Source organism: Hippopotamus amphibius, chromosome 7, assembly GCF_030028045.1.
Source record: "Hippopotamus amphibius kiboko isolate mHipAmp2 chromosome 7, mHipAmp2.hap2, whole genome shotgun sequence".
NCBI classification, from domain to species: Eukaryota; Metazoa; Chordata; class Mammalia; order Artiodactyla; family Hippopotamidae; genus Hippopotamus; species Hippopotamus amphibius.
In genome coordinates this window covers 6,959,609-6,977,999 of record NC_080192.1, presented here as the reverse complement: position 1 = coordinate 6,977,999, position 18,391 = coordinate 6,959,609, and the positions used below count along the sequence as shown (strand labels likewise).

The 18,391-nt window shown below is 43.7% G+C and overlaps 1 protein-coding gene across 1 annotated transcript; it reads right to left on the bottom strand.

Moving 5' to 3' along the window:
* Positions 1–1,018: 1,018 nt before the first annotated feature.
* Positions 1,019–7,833, bottom strand: NDUFA6 (NADH:ubiquinone oxidoreductase subunit A6). The gene is made up of 3 exons (XM_057743302.1): positions 7,666–7,833; positions 1,952–2,067; positions 1,019–1,250 (listed from the first exon to the last, which is right to left on the bottom strand). Exons 1-3 carry the CDS (start codon positions 7,802–7,804, stop codon positions 1,119–1,121), a joined length of 387 nt encoding a protein of 128 aa, XP_057599285.1. The 5' UTR covers positions 7,805–7,833; the 3' UTR covers positions 1,019–1,118.
* Between the last annotated feature and the right edge of the window lie 10,558 nt (positions 7,834–18,391).

The window sequence follows — 18,391 nt, the reverse complement described above, 5'->3', positions numbered from 1 at the left end:
GTGATGGCTGAAGTTTCTCAGTGCGAGTAGGCTCTAGTCCCTGCTGTCCTGGTTCTATCAGCTGAACAAATAGGTCTTTGATTTACAACCCAGGGCCTCCAGGCCTCTATGGATCCATAAGGTAATTATGGGGACCTGGGACCAGTTTTCATTATTTACAAAAGCCAAACAGCTGCACAAGCTAACTAACGGCTCAAGCTTTTGTGTTGAGTAACACTGGCTAGTTACCAGAATAAGCTTCTGGTTGCTTACAACTCCTTGAGAAATAACACTTTTTAGAATTCTTTCAAGACTTGGGTTCCTTAGATGAAAAAATAATAAAGGAGCTGTTGATGCTGAAAAATTTGGGAATCCTCAGGTTGATTGTACCTATAGATATTGAACCCCTTCTCCAGCATTGAGACTGTCCAGGGAAGGAACAGAGACTTCCGTCCAAAGCAGAGATCAGTTCTCTAACCTGGGTCATGATTTACTCTCTTTTGTCAACTAGAGCTATACCCGTTTGCAAAGGGAATACTTCTGTTCTGTGTGTGTATTGAACAGCTGTCTCCCTAAGCAGAATGCCTAATTGAGAAAGAAGTTAATTTCATTTTAAGGACCAGTGCTTGTTGCAAATAGAGGGCTAGGTCTCTGAGCAGCCACTTTCTTCAGAATCCAGGGAAAAATAGCCCAGCTTGTCAGCTCTACTTCTGGGCCTCTTAGTGCTGCTCTGATCCTTCTCCAGTAGCAAGAGCTGGCTAATTTTGGATAACCTGTGCTATTACACCACACTATCTAATCCTGGTAGCTGTAGAAACACAGCTAAGTTAACGATGGAATCCAGCATCATACCCAGAATGACAGTTTCTGAGCAGATGGCTTCATCCTTCCTGTTTACCGACATGCAAGGCTCTGAGAAAAGAGAATTTAATTTACTGGAAACACCACACTTCAGGAAAAGGGAAAGAACAGGTGGTGTGTATACCGGACCCAATTTGTTCACACAAAAAGTGAGAGACTGCAGAAGTAGAGCTTCTCATTGGTTCACAGTGGAATTCTATCATGAAACGACTAGCATACATTTTTATTTGTGCTCTAAAATATTTAAATATCAACATGCACCTTTCCATTGAGTGATTTCATGGGTCGTGCCCAACATAGAACTTGGACAGGAAATCCTTTGGCCTTGGTGCTTCTGTTTCATGGAAAAACCGCATAACATGTGTCCGCTGCTTCCACACGTTAATCGTTTCTTCCAGTTCCATCTTTCCCTGCACAAGTAAGGGGAGAGGTCTTCAGAGTGGTTGAGTGGAAAGAATACAACACTGAAGATCAGAATTCAATTCTCTGCTCTGGCACTGATTTGCTGAGTGACCCTGGGCAAGTAACATACTCTGTCTAGACCACAGTTTCTGCATCTGGAAAATGAGGTGGCTGAGGCCTTTCAAATATTCTCTACCTCTCTAGCTGACTGGTTCCAAGAGGAGACTTTAGGTCACCAGGCCTCTGCCCCATGACTGCCTAACCAGACTGGCTTAACTTACATTTGTGCTTAACATTCTTCCCGTGTTACTACTGGCCCATGCTGAAGCTGCCACTGATGCTAATGAGACGGACCAGAGAGACAGCATCAGGCCCAGGATCTGTACAGGACTCAGCCAACTGGCCTGCTCTTCAGGTTGAAAACCGGCACCAGGTGAAGCAGTAACTTCCAGGGATGAGGTGTAAGAAGAGTTCAAACTCTCCTGTTTTTAGTTTTCAGGTGCAAACCTTAGGGGATTTTTCCCTTGAATAATCTTATAAACTATTTAACCAGTTGAGAACCTCCAAGTTCAACTGTTCCTTTGAAACACGTACAGTTGCTGACCCAGTAGTTGCTTTTAAACTTGGGGATAAAATATTCATCTGAGAAGACTGAGAAGCTCTGGACAGACTGGATGCTCTTTTAAATCAGTCAGGGAGAGTCAGTTACCTTAATGACCAGAAGATCAACCACCCTGGGGTCTGTGACGTGGGCATTCTTCATAAACATTTCTCGGACTTTATCCCGTCCCTGTTTCACAGAGATGTCTAGCTGGAATAAATGCACTAAAGAGAAAACATGATTCAGGGTAGAGATGGTTAAAACGTATCTGAAAAAACCTGAGTCATGTGAACACATCTGTTGCTCATTCATTCCATTCACCAAATATTAGGCTGGCCCTAAGCTAGGTGCTTGAGGACGTGAAGAAGTGTGAGATGTAGCACTGGCTTTCAAAGAGCTTACATTTCATCTGAGGAGAGAAGTCCACATTTGGAGAGACAGAATAGCACAGTCCAAGACTGAACAACCTGGGTTCAAATCCCAGCTCTGTCACGTTATCAACTATATGATTCTGTGTATGTTAACTTCTCTATACCTGAGTGTATTTGTGAGTGAAATGAGGACGACAGCAGCTGTTGTGAGGATTCTATGAGAGAATGCAAGATGCTCAGAACAGTGCCTGCCATTGAATAAGCTCTCAATCAATGTTAGCAGCATCATTACCTGGGACAACTGGCAAGAGACGACAGGGCTGAAATTAATGTACGATGATATGGCGTAGGTTTGCGCACGGTGCAAACTTGAGAGTTGAGGGAGACTGCTGAGTGTTTGCACAGGTGTGGAAAGGCACCAATCCAGCAAGCAGTTACTACCATATTAGGTTACTTGGGAGAAGGAGAGAGAAGTTTAAGATGTAGCTCCTGCTCTCAAGGTCTTAAATCCATGAGTGCAGATATAAAATCACAATATTCAGTAATCCCTGATTAAGTGCTAAAATAGCAGCATAGACTCAGTGACCTGGAGTTTGACAAGGCATATAAATGTCCCTTGAAAATTAGGGACATTTATTTTTAAATTAAATGACATTAATTTTAGTCATTTTATTCTCATCCTCTGGCAGCTGTCCTTCAGTGGATTTGCTGATGGCAAAGACGTGAACAGGGCTTTGTGTGCTAGGTAGAATAAGGATAGAAGAGAGGGGGCACACTAGGCTCAGGGGACAGCACATCCAGGGCCCACAGGCTAGAACGAGCACTGTGGCTGAGGAGAGCAGTGGGCTCATTGGTGAGGATACCCTGTGGTGTGGCCATTCCTGTGCATGTCCACTCTAGTCTATGGAACTATCACAACCAGCTCTGAAAACCACGAGGGCTATCTAGTGACTGAATTAATCAACAACAGAGTTTGAATCTTTAATTATACTCTTAACTTAGTGACGGCAATAGAAAAATAAAGCTGCTGCTAAAGGAACGACCATGCCAGGTTGATTCAACCAAAGAATAAGCAATAGCAGATACCTAATAAGAGAAACTGCATCCCAGCTTTATAGGTGAGTGTTAACAGAGAGGACAGGATCATGTGAGAAAGAACTCAGTATCCAGTGGTATGCTGGAGCAGGCTGCCAAGGTGAGCCAATTATACTGGAATTTAGAATCTTACCACCAGAGCACTGTGGGGACTTGCCTGAAGTCACACTACTGGTCCCTGGCAAACACGGGCCTAGAATCCAGGTTACTTATTGTTTTTTAATTTACAATTTTGAGCTCTTGTAAGAAAAGGAGTATGAGGAATCTTCTCCTGCTATCAGTGCTTACCTTTCTTGCATTTTCATATTAGAATCCTACCAACCTTGGGAGAAAACATGCCTCTATGCCTACTAGGGGAGCTGGTGTCCACTTACTCCCATTCTCACAGGCACAAATGCAACGTTTGGTCTGTAATGTCAGTTCATGCATCCCTGAATGCCCGCCCATCTTCCCAGGCTAAGAATCCTTGTCTCTAAAGAGACAAATTCCGTAGCTTTGTCCTAGGCGTCCTCCTCCTGCCTCAACCCCTTGAACACACCCCTCCACCAGTGAGAAAGGCTGCAGGAAGGCAAACAGGAACAGCCGAAGCTATAGCGTGCTGAACTGTTTCTTGGTCTAAATCGGTGGTTGTCAAATCAGCGATGATTTTTGCCCACCAGAACATCTGGAGGCATTTTTGATTGTCACAACTAGTGGGGAGAGTGCTAATGGGTGGAGGCCAGGGATATTGCTAAACATCCTACAAAGTCAGGGCAATCCCTGCAACAAAGACTTATCCTGCACAAATGTTGCTGTTGAGAAGCCCTGGTGTAGATCATTTCCAACTGTCCTTTATCAACTCACAGATTCCTGGCTTATTCTTTGAATCCTGAATCTTTTAATCTCAATTTGAAAAAATCTGAGAGGCTCAAAAGGAAGATATGGAAGTGCCCCTTTTGGATGAAGGTGACTTCCATAGTCTGTGTGTTTTCCTCAAGTTATTGTTAAGGCTTTTCTGAGGCAGGAAGGCTCTGACAGATTAGGAAGGATGACACTGATCTGGTTCTCAGCTGTCTGCTCCAATTCATTTTGGTAGCATTTATACCAAGCACCAGGAGATCCTTAGATGGGAAGGCAGCATGGTGTGATGAAAAAGAGCATGGGATCTGGGGTCAGACAAGCTGGGTAAGGTCTCTAGACCATCATGAACATGACCTTGCCTGGGGTACAGCCTCCTTAGTCTGTTTCCACATCTAAAGCATAGGGAAGAAAATAACCTCTGACCTAACTCCTTTACAGGAATGTGCTGAAAATCAAGTGACAACATCTTATAAACAGTAAAGCATCGATACAAATGTTAACTGTTAAAAATTTCAGCACTTACTTCCCAATACCTCTATTATATTTTGGGTTTTAATGATCAGGTTATGTGCCTATCTTCCTGACTAGACTGTAAGACCCTTGAAGGCAGGGTTATGTTTAGTCACTTTCACATCTCTCTAGGCATCTAGTACTGACTCTGTAGTACAAGAGGTACCCAATGAAATGGAAATTAAACGAATGAATAGGGACGTCCCTGGTGGCACAGTGGTGCAGGATCCGTCTGCCAATGCAGGGGACATGGGTTCCATCCCTGGTCTGGTAAGATCCCACATGTCTCGGCAAGCGCCACAACTACTGAAGCCCGCGTGCCTAGAGCCTGTGCTCTGCAACAAAACAAGCCACGGCAATGAGAAGCCCATGCACTGCCACAAAGAGTGGCCCCCCACCCCCCACTCTAGAGACAGCCTGCGTGTAGCAACAAAGACCCAACTCAGGGAAAAAAAATAGAAGTAAACAAATGAATAGTTCCTACAGAAAGTCTCCTGTTATGCTGTAACCAGCAAGCAGCATGTAATATTTTTTAAAAGGAGGGAATCCAAGGCGATTTTGTTCTGCGCTCCCAAGCGGAGGCAACCATCCAGGCAAATGGCACTCAGTTCCACACATGCAGCACAACCAGGTTCTGTGAAGAGTCGGGAAACTACAGCAGGAGCTGAGCCGAGCATAACAGTTGGACAATGAGGGTCTGAAGTCTGGCTCTTCTAGTTACTAATGGTGTGATGTGAGACAAGGTTATGTGCCCCTGTTTTCTCATCTGTAAGACAGGGAAACAACTAGAACCCACCCTGAGATGAGGCGATGTAAAGCATTGAGCTAGTGCTGGGCCATATGTATGTATTTCAATGAATGTTAATCATTATCAATACTTTTACTTATTCCAATCCTTAGTTTGGATCCTCAGCTGGGATCCCCAATGACGGGTGTCATGACAGCAGTGTACACACAGGCTGAGCAAACTACAAGCTACAGATCACTGATCCTCCCCATAAGGACGTAGCACCCCCTTGCTCCCCTCCAACCTCCCCCTGCTTTATAGGCTCCTATAACCCCCTGCCTTCTCCTCAGAACCCTTCTGACGGTGAGCTTATCTTCTCAAACAGTATCTGAGGGAAAGTCTTGGAGGGTGTTGGCATTTTTTGTTTTCTTTTGTTGTTGTTTTTGCCTTGCAGTGCAGCATGTGGGATCTTAGTTCCCTGACCAGCAATGGAACCCACACCCGCTGCAGTGGAAGCGATAAGCCTTAACCACTGGACCACCAGGGAAGTCCTGGAGGGTGTTGGTTTTGAATGAGTTGGATACCTGGGTTCTATCCTCAGTTCAGTCACTGATTTTTTTTACCCTTTGCAAACTATTCTTGCAGCCATCTGGGTCTTGTTCCCCACCTCCTGCTCCTCCCTGCAACAAGAAAGCATTCTTAGGCCTCCACAGAAGTATTCTGCTAGACAAACCTGTTTTTAAACATCTGCATTTGAATACACACACACACACACACACACACACACACACACACACACACACACACTATATACTATCACTCCCCTACACCTACTATCCATCTGTCATCTGAAGGCATGTGAATTTGTAGTCCCTGAACCCAGATCACTCCGGTTCCTCCCTCCCTTGTATTCTGTGGGTTTAAGTTCTAGGCACTGGCAACCTCCAAAAAGTCAGCTTGAGGACAGTGACATTGTGGAGCAGACACACCTCCCATACATTAAAGAGCTGGATGCTGCATGGAGAGCGAGCCCTATAAATAACAGTAATAACAAGCTAACAGTAGCAGCCAGCATTCAATGAGTGTCTAAGCGTCAGACACTACCCTAAGCACTTAAGGTGCATGAACCTATTTAATAAGAGCAACTCTCTGAAGAAGGTATTATCATTTTACAGACGAGGAAACTGAGGCATAGCGAGATGAAATAACTTGCTCACAGTCACACAACTAGGAAGGGGAAAGGTCTGGAGGCAAGTGCATGTAACCACCACATTCTGCTTCTCACACACAGGCAAGGAAGTGGCAGCCCTAAAGGGTGCTATGGTGTTCCAGCTCTCTTAAAAACACCTTCCCTCTCAGACTACTAGTGATGGCCTATGTTATGACACACTAAATCAAATTAAATTACAAAAGAGCGACAGTCCCTGACATTTGTACTGCCCTTGACAGTTTGGAAGGGATTTTCCCCAATTTTTCTTTCATCAGGTACACTGGGCAGTGCTGAGGGGGATGCCGAGATAAAAACAAAACAAAACAAACAAAGAAACAAAAAAACCTAGTCTTTGAACCCAGGGAGCTTATATTTTAACCCTTCAGGTGAATAGATTGATTCTCTGACATCTAAATGAAGACGGGTTCTGCGGGGCAGGGGGAGGAGTTCTTAAGGAATACTAGGGGCCTGTGGAGCTAAGTAAAAAGACTTGGGAGACTGCGGAGGGAGGCCGCCTCTCCCGGAGGGGCTGGAAAAGGCACCACTGCTGGATGACCTTGGAAACGTCACTTCCCATCTCCGGTTCTCTGTGGGGGATGTGGGAACCAGATGATCGCTCAAACCCTGCTTCCCCTTTGTTTATGTAACCTAATGGGTGTCTGTAAATACCGTCAGGAACTCTTTCTGGGTTCAGATCCACCAGGGGCTGACTCTGGGGCTTGCGCGGATCACGTCCACCCTAGGTGCCTCAGCTGCCTCACCTATGAAATGAGCGTGTCACTGACAGCCCTCGCTCTCCCCCCAGAGGTTCGGGAAGAATTCCGGGGTACAAAAGAGCAAAGCCGCCTAGAAGCGCGGTCCCGACGCAGAGCACTATTGGTCCGACCCCGGGGCCGCCGCCGCCAGGTCAGGTCCACCAAGGTTCGTGTAACCCTCCTCCCCTGAAGCACTCGGAATCACCTCTGCCCAAGCTGGTGACCTCAGCTCGGCCCGGCAGAAACTGGAGGCCGGGACGGCTGCGACCTTGGGCGGCTGCCTCCTGGGCCCCGCGTGCGCCGCTGCCTCTCACCAGTGTTCGGCACCTCCCGATACCAGGCGCGGTACAGCTCGCGTACCCTCCGCTTGGCCTCGTTCATGTCCCGACTGAAAATGGGCTTCACCGAGGTGCTGGCCGCAGCAACAGCCCGGCGGAGGTTACTGGCCGCCATCTTGCTGAAGAAAGACCCTCCAAACTCCACCCCGTTTCAACCCGAAAGTGCGGCGAGGGACGTATCTTTTTTCTCATTGGGTAAAACTTAAACTCCCGCCCCTCAACGTCCTTGTGGGCGGGAGAACGGCTATGGGGCTCTCTGATTGGCTGAGAAGCCTCTCTCTCTGGGTGGGAATCATACGCTCGGCCGTTGGGCATCCTAACCGTCCCCGACCGCGCCGCCAGGGAGCGCTCGGGCCCAGGTTGGCGGCTGTGCCGCGAGCAGGCACCTGGCTGCTGTCTGGCCTGCCCTGCGTAACGCCCGCGAACTGCTCCGGGCGCTCGTGTGGTAGCGCCCATTGGCGCGCTGTTGTGGAGCTTCCTCTGTCAGCTCCCCGCGCTCGGGCCGTGGGCCCTGCTGAGTCAGAGAATGGCGCTGGGCTGCCGTGGCATTGGCCTGGCCCTTCTGCGGCTTTTCCGCAATAATTTTTTTCTCCCTATGAACCAACTCTTTGGCAGCGCGGTATAGACGTGATAGCGCTGTCCTGGCCTTGGGCTTCTCGGCGCTGCTCCAAGCCCAGGGAGGTAGGCTGTGTCATCAGTCCCATTTTAGGCGCGGGCATCTTCATCCCAAACTCTGGATCTCTGTGCAAAACTCTCCAGAATTTTGGAGCTGGAAGGAACCTTAGGTCGTCCATTCTGGGTACCTCTCTCTTTCCTGGCTCTTCTTTTCTTTTCTTTTCAGGCCGCACCTCCCCGCTTGTGAGATCTTAGCTCCCCCACCAGGGATCAAGCCCAAGCCCCCTGCAGGGGAAGCACAGCGTGTTCACCACTGGACCACCAGGGAAGTCCCTTTCCCAACATTTGTCCACTGAGGATATCTCTGAACATCGAGGGGAGCCTGGGAAGGTAAAGTGAAAAATAACAGCTAACAACATGTCAGGCCCTGCCTAGATATTCTGCTTAGTCTTCGTTAATCTCGTAGATCGAGTAGGTACAGTTAGCATCGGCATTTTACAGGTGGGGAGACTGAGGCGGTGCAGTCTAGGGCACTTGCCATTTTAGGTTCTGCCCCAAACTGACTCCTGCCTGGAGTCCATAGCTCTTTTCTGAAAATGCAGTTGACAGACACCTTGTGAGTGTTGGGGAAGAAGCAGGGGTCAGGCCTGCGCTTAGCTCTGGGACCCCTGCCAGCATGGGGATGGACCTGCATCTAGCCCAGTCTTTCCCATTTTAAAGGGTAAAAAAAATTGGATTTTTCCCTGTATTATTTTTTAAATGTATTTGTACATTTAAATTAGTTTTGCATTAAAAGAAAGCATGTGGGACTCCCCTTATGGTGCAGTGGTTAAGAATCCATCTGCCAGAGGGGCTTCCTAGGTGGCGCAGTGGTTAAGAATCTGCCTGCCGGTGCAGGAGACACGGGTTGGATCTCTGCTCCAGGAAGGTCCCACGTGCCGCTGAGCAACTAAGCCCGTGAGCCACAACTACAGAGCCTGCGCTTTAGAGCCCGTGAGCCACAACTATTGAGCTCATGTGCTGCAACTACTGAAGCCCACGTGCCTAGAGCCCGTGCTCCGCAACAGGAGAAGCCACGGCAATGAGGAGCGCGTGCGCATCACAACAGAGAGTAGCCCCTCCACTCACTGCAACTAAAAAAAGCCCGCGCACAGCAAAAAGACCCAACATCTAGAGTCCGGGAGCCACAACTGCTGAGCCCGCATGCCTAGAGCCCATGCTCTGCAACAAGAGAAGCCACCGCAATGAGAAGCCCCCACTTGCCACAACTAGAGAAAGCCCACATACAGCAACGAAGACCCAACACAGCCAAAATAAATAAACTAAAAAAAAAAAAAAAAAAAAAGCGTGTAACGTATGTAAGTTATAAAGCATAATAGAATGGGAATTTTTAAATAAATGTACTTATTTATTTTTGGAAAAATTACTATTTTTCCAAAAATGGTAATTTTTGGAAAATACCGTTGTGGGATCTTCCCGGCCTGAACCTGTGTCCCCTGCATTGGCAGGTGATTCTTAACCACTGCATCACCAGGGAAGTCCCTAGAATGGGAACTTTTGAACTTCAGTACCCACCTCAAAAAGTTGTAGTACAGTTAAGATTTATGTAAAGTGTATGATGCTCCTGGTTACCAGTGTTTTACATTCTCTAGGCACATTAACTTGTTTAAGCCTCGCAACACACCTGTGAGATAAGCGTTGTTTTACCCATTTTACAGATGAAAAAACTGAAACACAGAGGCCAAGTTACTTGACAATATCTGGTTAAGACCCAAATAGGTGACTCCAGAGTCTGTGCTCTACCTCTGATGTCTATCTGTATAGTTCTAACCTGGTTCATGCTCCTGCCTCCTCTAGAAGTAACCATGATCATGAACTTAGTGTTTCATATTCTTACTCATTGAAAACAAAAAAAGGTCTCTGAAATAACTCACAATTGGGGGAAAATATTTGCGAATTGTATTCAACAATTCTTACCTCAACAACAATAATAAAATAGCCCAATTTAAAAATAAGCAAAGGTGACAACACCAAATGCTAATGAGGATGTGGAGCAGCAGAAACTCTCATTGCTGGTGAGAATACAGCCAGTTTGGAAGAGAGTTTAGCAATTTCTTATAAAACTAGCATACCCTGGGCTTCCCTGGTGGTCCAGTGGTTAAGACTCTGTGCTTTCACTGCAGAGTGCTTGGGTTCAATCCCTGGTCAGGGAAATAAGATCCCACATGCCTCCTGGTGTAGCCAAAAACCAACAAACAAATAAAAAAAACTCTAGCATACTCTTACCATATAATCCAGTAATCACACACCTTGGTATTTACCCAAATGAGTTGAAAACTTATGTCCACACAGAAAACCTGCACATAGATGTTTGTAACAGCTTTATTCACCATAATTGCCAAAACTTGGAAACCACAAAGAAGTCCTTCAGGAGGTGAACAAATAAATAAATTGTGGTACATTCAGACAATGGAATATTCTGGAGCATTAGAAAGAAATGAGGGACTTCTGTGGTGGCATAATGGTTAAGAATCTGCCTGCTAATGCACGGGACACGGGTTCGAGCCCTGGTCTGGGAAGATTCCACATGCCCCGGAGCAACTAAGCCTGTGCGCAACAACTACTGAGCCTGTGCTCTAGAGCCACAACTATTGAGCCCATGTACTGCAACTATTGAAGCCTGCATGCCTAGAGCCCATGGTCTGCAACAAGAGAAGCCACCGCAATGAGAAGCCTGTGCACCGCAACGAAGAGTAGCCTCTGCTCACCACAACTAGAGAAAGCCCACGTGCAGCACGAAGACCCAACACAGCCAATAAATAAATAAATTTATAAGGAAGAAAGAAAGAAAGAGAGAGAGAGAGAGAGAGAGAGAAAGAAAGAGAAAGAAAGAAAGAAAGAAAAAGATAGAAAGAAAGAAAGAAAGAAAGAAAGAAAGAAAGAAAGAAAGAAAGAAAGAAAGAAAGAAAAACAGGGAAAGAAAGGAGCCATGAAAAGACATGGAGGAAACTTAATGGGTAGTACTAAGTGAAAGAAGGCAATCTGAAAAGGCTACATACTGTATGATTCTAGCTATATGACATATTGGAAAAGCAAAACTATGGAGACAATAAAAAGATCATTGGTTGTCAGGAACTAGGGTGGAGGGAGGGATGAACAGGTGTAGCACAGAGGGTTTTTAGGGCAGTGAAACTGTTCTGAATGATACTATAATGGTGAATGCATGTCATTACATATTTGTCCAAAACAACAGAGTGAACACTAATGTAAACTGCGGACTTTGGATAGCGACGATTTGTCAGTATAGGTTCTTCCATTGTAACAAATATGCCACTGTGATGGGGGATGCTGATAGTGGGGAGGCTGGAGGGCGGGCAGGGTAAAGGGTATATGGAAACTCTCTGTACCTCCCGCTCAGTTTTTCTGTGACCCTAAAACTACTCTTAAAAATTAATCTCTTGTGGGCTTCCTTGGTGGTGCAGTGGTTAAGAATCTGCCTGCCAATGCAGGGGACACAGGTTCAATCCCGGGGCTGGAAAATTCCAACATGCTACAGAGCAACTAAGCCTGTGCGCCACAGTTACTGAGCCTGAGCTCTAGAGGCCAGTGAGCCACAACTATTGAGCCCTCATGCCACAACTACTGAACCCCATGTGCCTAGAGCCCATGCTCCGCAACAAGAGAAGCTCCCTCAGGGAGAAGCCCTCTCACCACAACAAAGAGTAGCCCCTGCTCTCTGCAACTAGAGAAAGCCCACATGCAGCAACAAAGACCCAACGCAGCCAATAAATAAATATTTTTAAAAAAATTTTGAATAGTCTTTTTTTTTAATGCGCAAAGGCTTTGAATAGCTGTTTCTCCCAAGATGTTATACAAATGACCAATAATATATGAAAAAACACTCAACATTATTAGTCATTAGGTAAACACAAGTCAAGACCATAACAAGATACCATTTCTCATGCACTAGAATGCCTAAAATAGAAAACACAGACAACAGTCAGTGTTGGTGAGGACATGGAGAAATTGGTGATGGGAATGTAAAATGGTACAGCCACTTTGGAAAGCAGTCTGGAAGTTTCTTAAAAAGACAAACATGGACTTACTATATGATCCAGCAATTCCAATCCTAGGTATCTACCCAGGAGAAATGAAAACATTTGTCCACACAAAGACTTGTATGTGAATGTTTATAGCAGGATTAGTCACAATAGATAAAAAGTAGAAACAACCCCAAAGTCCATCAATTGGATGGACCAAAAAAAACTTTTTAAGTAGATAAACAACATGTGGTACAACCATACAGTAGAAAACTTCAGCCATGATGAACCTTGAAAACATTATGCTCAGTGAAAAGAAGATAAACACAAAACACATACAGTATGATACTATTTGTATGTAGGGTTCAGGAAAGGCAAATCTATAGAGTCAGAAAGTAGATGAGTGAGCTGAGTAGAAATGAGGAGTAAATGTAGGAGAAAGTTTCTGTTTAGGCTGATGGAAGTGCTCTAAAATTAGTTCATGGTGATAGTGTACAAATTTGTAAATATACTAAAATTCATTCGATTGTACACTTAAAATGGGTGAAGGATGAATTTTATGGTATGAAAATTATATCTCAATACAGCTGTTGGAAAAAATGGTCTCTGATGATTTTTCAAATGTGTGAAGTCCAGTGTATTTTAATAATGCCTTCTTCCTTTTGCCACCTTATAAAAGGAAAAAACCCTATTTGTCCTTATTAAAAGCAATGACTTTAGAAAACTGGACAGGACAGCACAGTGTGGAAAATAAATATCCTCTATAAAATTAGAGACAACATAGTATATAATGAGAAGAATTTCTTGTCAATCCCTGATATCAGTTACAAGCTGTGTGTTATCTTTCCTCTGTGAATGTTGGTTTCCACATCTGTAGAATGGGTGTGAGGATGGCTACCACACAAGGTTGAGAGGGTTAAATGAGATAGTGTGTATACTATGAAGTGCCTAGAAGAGTGTCTGGTTCACACGTGTTTGATATATATCAGTTTTCTTTCCTTTGCCTGCTAATCAGCTAATTCTCATAATCAGATTATAAGAATTCCATTAACTTTTTTTTTGGCTGTATTGGGTCTTTGTTGCTGTGCAAGGGCTTTCTCTAGCTGTGGCGAGTGGGAGCTACTCTTCACTGAGGTGCGTGGGCTTCTCATTGCAGTGGCTTCTCTTGTTGCGGAGCACGGGCTCTAGGCACACAGACTAGGCACGGGCTTCAGTAGTTGCAGCACACAGGCTCAGTAGTTGCAGCACTCAGGCTCCAGGGCTCACAGGCTTCAGTAGTTGTGGCACACTGGCTTAGTTACTCCTCAGCATGTGGAATCTTCCCGGACTAGGGATTGAACCTATGTCCCCTGCACTGGCAGGCAGATTCTTAACCACTGTACCACCAGGGAAGTCCCCTCATGAGTTCTCAATGTCAGTTATTGTATTTTGTGTTCTAGAATGTCTATTTTATCCATTGCTATGAACAAATTACCTCCAAACTTATCAGCTAAAACAACAAACATTTATTATCTCACGATTTCCTGTGGACCAGGAATCCAGGTGAGGCTTATTTGTGTGCCTGTGGCTCGAGGTCCCTCATGAGGTGGCAGTCAGTCAGCTGGCACTGTGGTATCACCGAGGGCTCACCTGGGCTGGGGAAGAGAGTGTGAGGCGGTATCCACTTCATGGTTGTTGGCAGGCCTTGGTCCCTCATCATCTGGGCCTTTCTGCAGGGCTGCCTCATTTTAAAGCAACTGTTTTCCCCATGGCAAGTGTTCAGAGAGCGAGAGTGAGTATTCAAGATGGAAGCCACAGTCTTTTTTGTAAAGTTATTTTGGAAGTGACATCTCACTTCTACCAAATTTATTCAATACATCCAGGCCACATTCAAGTGAATACTAAGAAGTTGAGATTATTAGGGACTATCTAAGAGGTTGGCCTACCGCAATATCTGTTTGATTTTTTACAGATTTGAATTCTCTGTTGAATTACTCTAGCTCTTCATCTGTTTTGTCTATCCTTTTGTCTATTTTCTTTAACATACTAATCATAGCTATGTTTAAAAGTCCTTATCTACTAACTCCAATATCTAGATTATCCCTGGGTCAACTTCTTTGACTATTTATCTCTTAATTACCAGTTAATTTTTCCTGCTTCTTTATAAGTTTAGTAACTTTTTCTTGTAAGCTGGACATCATGGATATGTTGTAGATTATGTTAATTTTTCTCTAAAGGAATATCAAGAAAAAGAATAGATATATGTATATGTACAACTGAATCACTTTGCTGTGCACCTGAAACTAACACAACATTGCAAGTAGACTATACTCCAATATAATAAAATTTTTTTTAAAAACCACAAAAATAAAATTACAAAGGAATATCAGGTTTTGCTTTGGCAGGCTTTGAGGCTTGAATTTAGGCTTCAGTCGATTGGAACTGTTTTAGTTTTGTCCATATTTGTAGGTCTAGTCCTTATTCCTAGGGCGATGCTTTTTTGGAGTCTTAACTGAATGCCCAGAGTATGCACCAAAATCTCTTCACTCTGGCCAGGCCCAGTCTCTGATGTCATCCAGCACAGTGTGACTGAATTTCCCCATCAGCTCTCAGTTCCCAAAAGTTGTATGCTAGGCTGTCTCAGCCTAGCAGTTGGCCAAGGACTTGTATACGCAGACTTTTCAGGCTCCTTGCCTATGGTTCCCTCCACTTCAATTCAGTGACCCTCAAATCCTGTGGCACTAGCAGTCCTAAACCCCGGTCCCTGCCTCTTAAACCCAATAAGAATTCTGCTCTCTGACTTGGCTCCACCGCTCCAGGTCACACTTAGGGAAATACCCTCAGGAGAAAACCTGGATGAATGTAAGACTCAGTCCTGCACTGGTTGCTCTCCATGCCTATACGTAGTTGAATGTATTTTGTCCCCTTTTATGTTTGTTTATTGTGGGAAGGTAAACCCAGTACCAGCTACTCCCTCATGGCTGAAACTTTAAGTTCTCGAAAAGCCTAAGTGCAATGGGAAGCCAACATTTCACTAGCTCTCTTTTTATTTCCACTGTAGCTATTTGTTTTCCCTAATAGATAATTCACTTCCTATGGGTGCCATATCCTTTCTTATCTTTTTGAGGGTTTTAATAATATTTACTTTAAAGTCTCTTTTGATTTTCTCTATTAACTCTTTCTTAGTCATTAGTTTTTTTGTTTGCATAGTGCTGTTCCTCCCTTTTCTACTGTTGGTTTTCTTCAAATATTTGGCAAATTCTGGCTACGTGCTCAGGTCTGTCTTTGAGATTCTCTGACGGATTCTCCTTGAATGCTTGTATTTACTGTGAAGTGCTGTTAGTCTCTGTGGAGTCAGTATAAGACATCGCTAGGCAGGGTATACTTGTGGTTAGACTGTAGGGCACTGGGGCTCCCCATTCCTGCTGGGTGTTACCAGCCATCCAGCACTTCTCTGGCCAAGGAGTCTCACAATCATTGCTCTCACCTGGTGGTTGATGCATCTATTTTGTCTGCTTGCCACAGGTGAGGAAAGAGAGGAAGTCAGTTATCTTTTTGCATCACATGAATCCCCAAACCAATCATCCGGATAAGTTTCTCTCCTGCTCCCCAGATCTGTCACTTTGATGGACAGAGACTCCCAGGGACCCTCCACCTCTCACAGTGATGTTCTTCTGCCTGTATTTTGTTCTTTGGTTTCCTCTGTCAACCTCATCCTGCCTGCCTTCTATTTTTGAGAGATGCCTTATGGCTTCTGGTTCAACAGGGTACCACATTTTGCTTTCCAGCACTATTATGGAATTATTTAAAGATCTACTTTCTTTTACCTCTGTTGTTTGAGGTAGGAGAAAGAGGCAGTGTACACAGATGGCAGTCTGATGTCTGGCCTTAGTGGCCCCTGAGAACTTTTCTGTTGTCCTGACACCAGCAAGAAAGCTGACTTGGCTCAGCATAGAATTCTTGAGTCACAATCATTTTCCCTCACAATTCTGTAGAACATTACTCCATGTCCTTTAACATTTAGTATTTCATGTGGTAATTCTGATGCCATTTGGATTTCTGATTCTTTATTCTTTTTAGGTGACTTTTTTTTTCCTGCCTTATGTTTTCTTGTTCTTTACATTCAAAAATCTTAACCAGGATATGTATATGTATGGAAAACTTTGTGTTCCTTTTGCCTCATTAAGTTAATTTAAAAGTATATAATTTAAGGGTCAAGACTTCCTTTGCTTCAAGGAATTGCATTTGCACCTTTGTCTAAAATCAATTGACCATATATGGGTCTATATCTAGACTCTATTCTGTTCCATTTACCTTGACATCAGCAATCTCATACTGTCTTGATTACTGTCCAATTTTATTTTTTCAAAATTCTAGGTCCTTGGCACTTCCATATGAACTTTAGGAACAGCATATAAATTTCAACAACCAAAAAGTTTTGCTGAAATTTTTTATTGAGAGTACACTGAATCTATAGATCAATTTGAGTGTGGAATTCACATTTTAATAATTTTGAATCTTCTGATTCGTGACCGTGACCATGGTTTATCTCTTCTTTTATTTAGGTCTTTAATTTCTTTCAATAATGTTTTGTAGTTTTTAGTGTACAGATCTCCCACATATTTTTTGTCAGAGTATTTCATATTTTTTGATGCCGTAATAAAGTATTTTAAAGTTTTCAATTCCCAATTGTTCATTGCTATGAACAATTGATTTTTTTAATTAATTAATTAATTTCTTTATTTATTGGCTGCGTTGGGTCTTGGCAGCCAATAAATAAATAAATTGGCAGGCTTTCTCTAGTTGCAACAGTGGGGGCTACTCTTCATTGCGGTGTGTGGGCTTCTCATTGCAGTGGCTTCTCTTGTTGCAGAGCACAAGCTCTAGGCATATGGGCTTCAGTAGTTGTGGCATGTGGGCTCAATAGCTGTGGCTCTCAGGCTCTAGAGCTCAGGTTCACTAGTTGTGGTACATGGGCTTATTTGTTCCATGTCATATGCGATCTTCCCAGACCAGGGATTGAACCCATGTCCCCTGCATTGGTAAGCGGATTCTTAACCACTGAGCCACCAGAGAGGCCCGGCAATTGATTTTTAATACATTTTTTAGAGCAATTTTAAGTTCACAGCAAATACAATTGATTTTTATTGATTGATCTCATATCCTTCACTTTGCTAGATTCTAGTAGCTTTTGGATGACCCCATAGGATTTTATACACAATCATGTTGTCTTCAAAATGCAGTTTTACTTCTTCCTTGCCAGTCTCATTACCTTTTACTTCTCTCTTTTATTTTCTCATTTTTGTTTGTAATCTTTGTAGTTCATTGAGAGGTGATCGTCATTTAATGGCTGATCGTATCAGATTTGAAAAACCTTAGTATAATCAATGAGCAACATTATGATGCAGATACAAGTGAAAGGTTTTTGTCTCGCTTGCAATTTGCAGCATAAATTGATGGAGAAAATGTTATAACTCTTTTATGAAATTAACAAATAGTTTTGTAAGTTGTATATGTAAAGGGCTGAATCATCTCAGTCATGAGGTTCTGACTCTGGAAATCTGTTGCTTAAAGTATACAATTTGACTTCAGGAAAAAAATCAACAAGTGATAATAAATTAGATTTTCAAATGTTAGGTTGATTACTGGACTAGATTAGGCATGGGAAGGAAAGTCTGATGTTATGCTTTTTCTTTGACATCATTGCCCCATTCAGGAGTGTGGTAGGTTTACTGATGGTGTAAGGGACAATTACTTCTATTTCTCAACTTAGTTCACTGTCTAAAACTTCCAGTACAATGTTGTGTAGAAGCAATGAGGGCAGGCATCCTTGCCTTATTCCTGAATTAACGGGAAAACATTCAGTATTTTACCACCAGGTATATTGTTAGCTCTAAGTTTTTCATAGATGTCCTTCTTCAGGTTGAGGATGTTCCAACTACCCCTAGTTTGCTGGGAGATTGCTTTCAGTAACAGATGCTGATTTTGCCAAATGTTTTTTATGCGTCTGTTGAGATAATCATATGATTTTAGTTTTTCAGTCTATTAATATTGTGAATAATATTGAT

Bases quoted from the DNA above. Each gene is read 5' to 3' on its own strand.
- NDUFA6 (XM_057743302.1), bottom strand. From the start codon at position 7,804: ATGGCGGCCAGTAACCTCCGCCGGGCTGTTGCTGCGGCCAGCACCTCG. The intron at 2,068-7,665 runs GTGAGAGGCAGC...TTTTCTCTTTAG, and splicing joins TCGGGAGGTGCCGAACACTG to TGCATTTATTCCAGCTAGAC. The intron at 1,251-1,951 runs GTAACTGACTCT...TTACTTGTGCAG, and splicing joins TTGATCTTCTGGTCATTAAG to GGAAAGATGGAACTGGAAGA.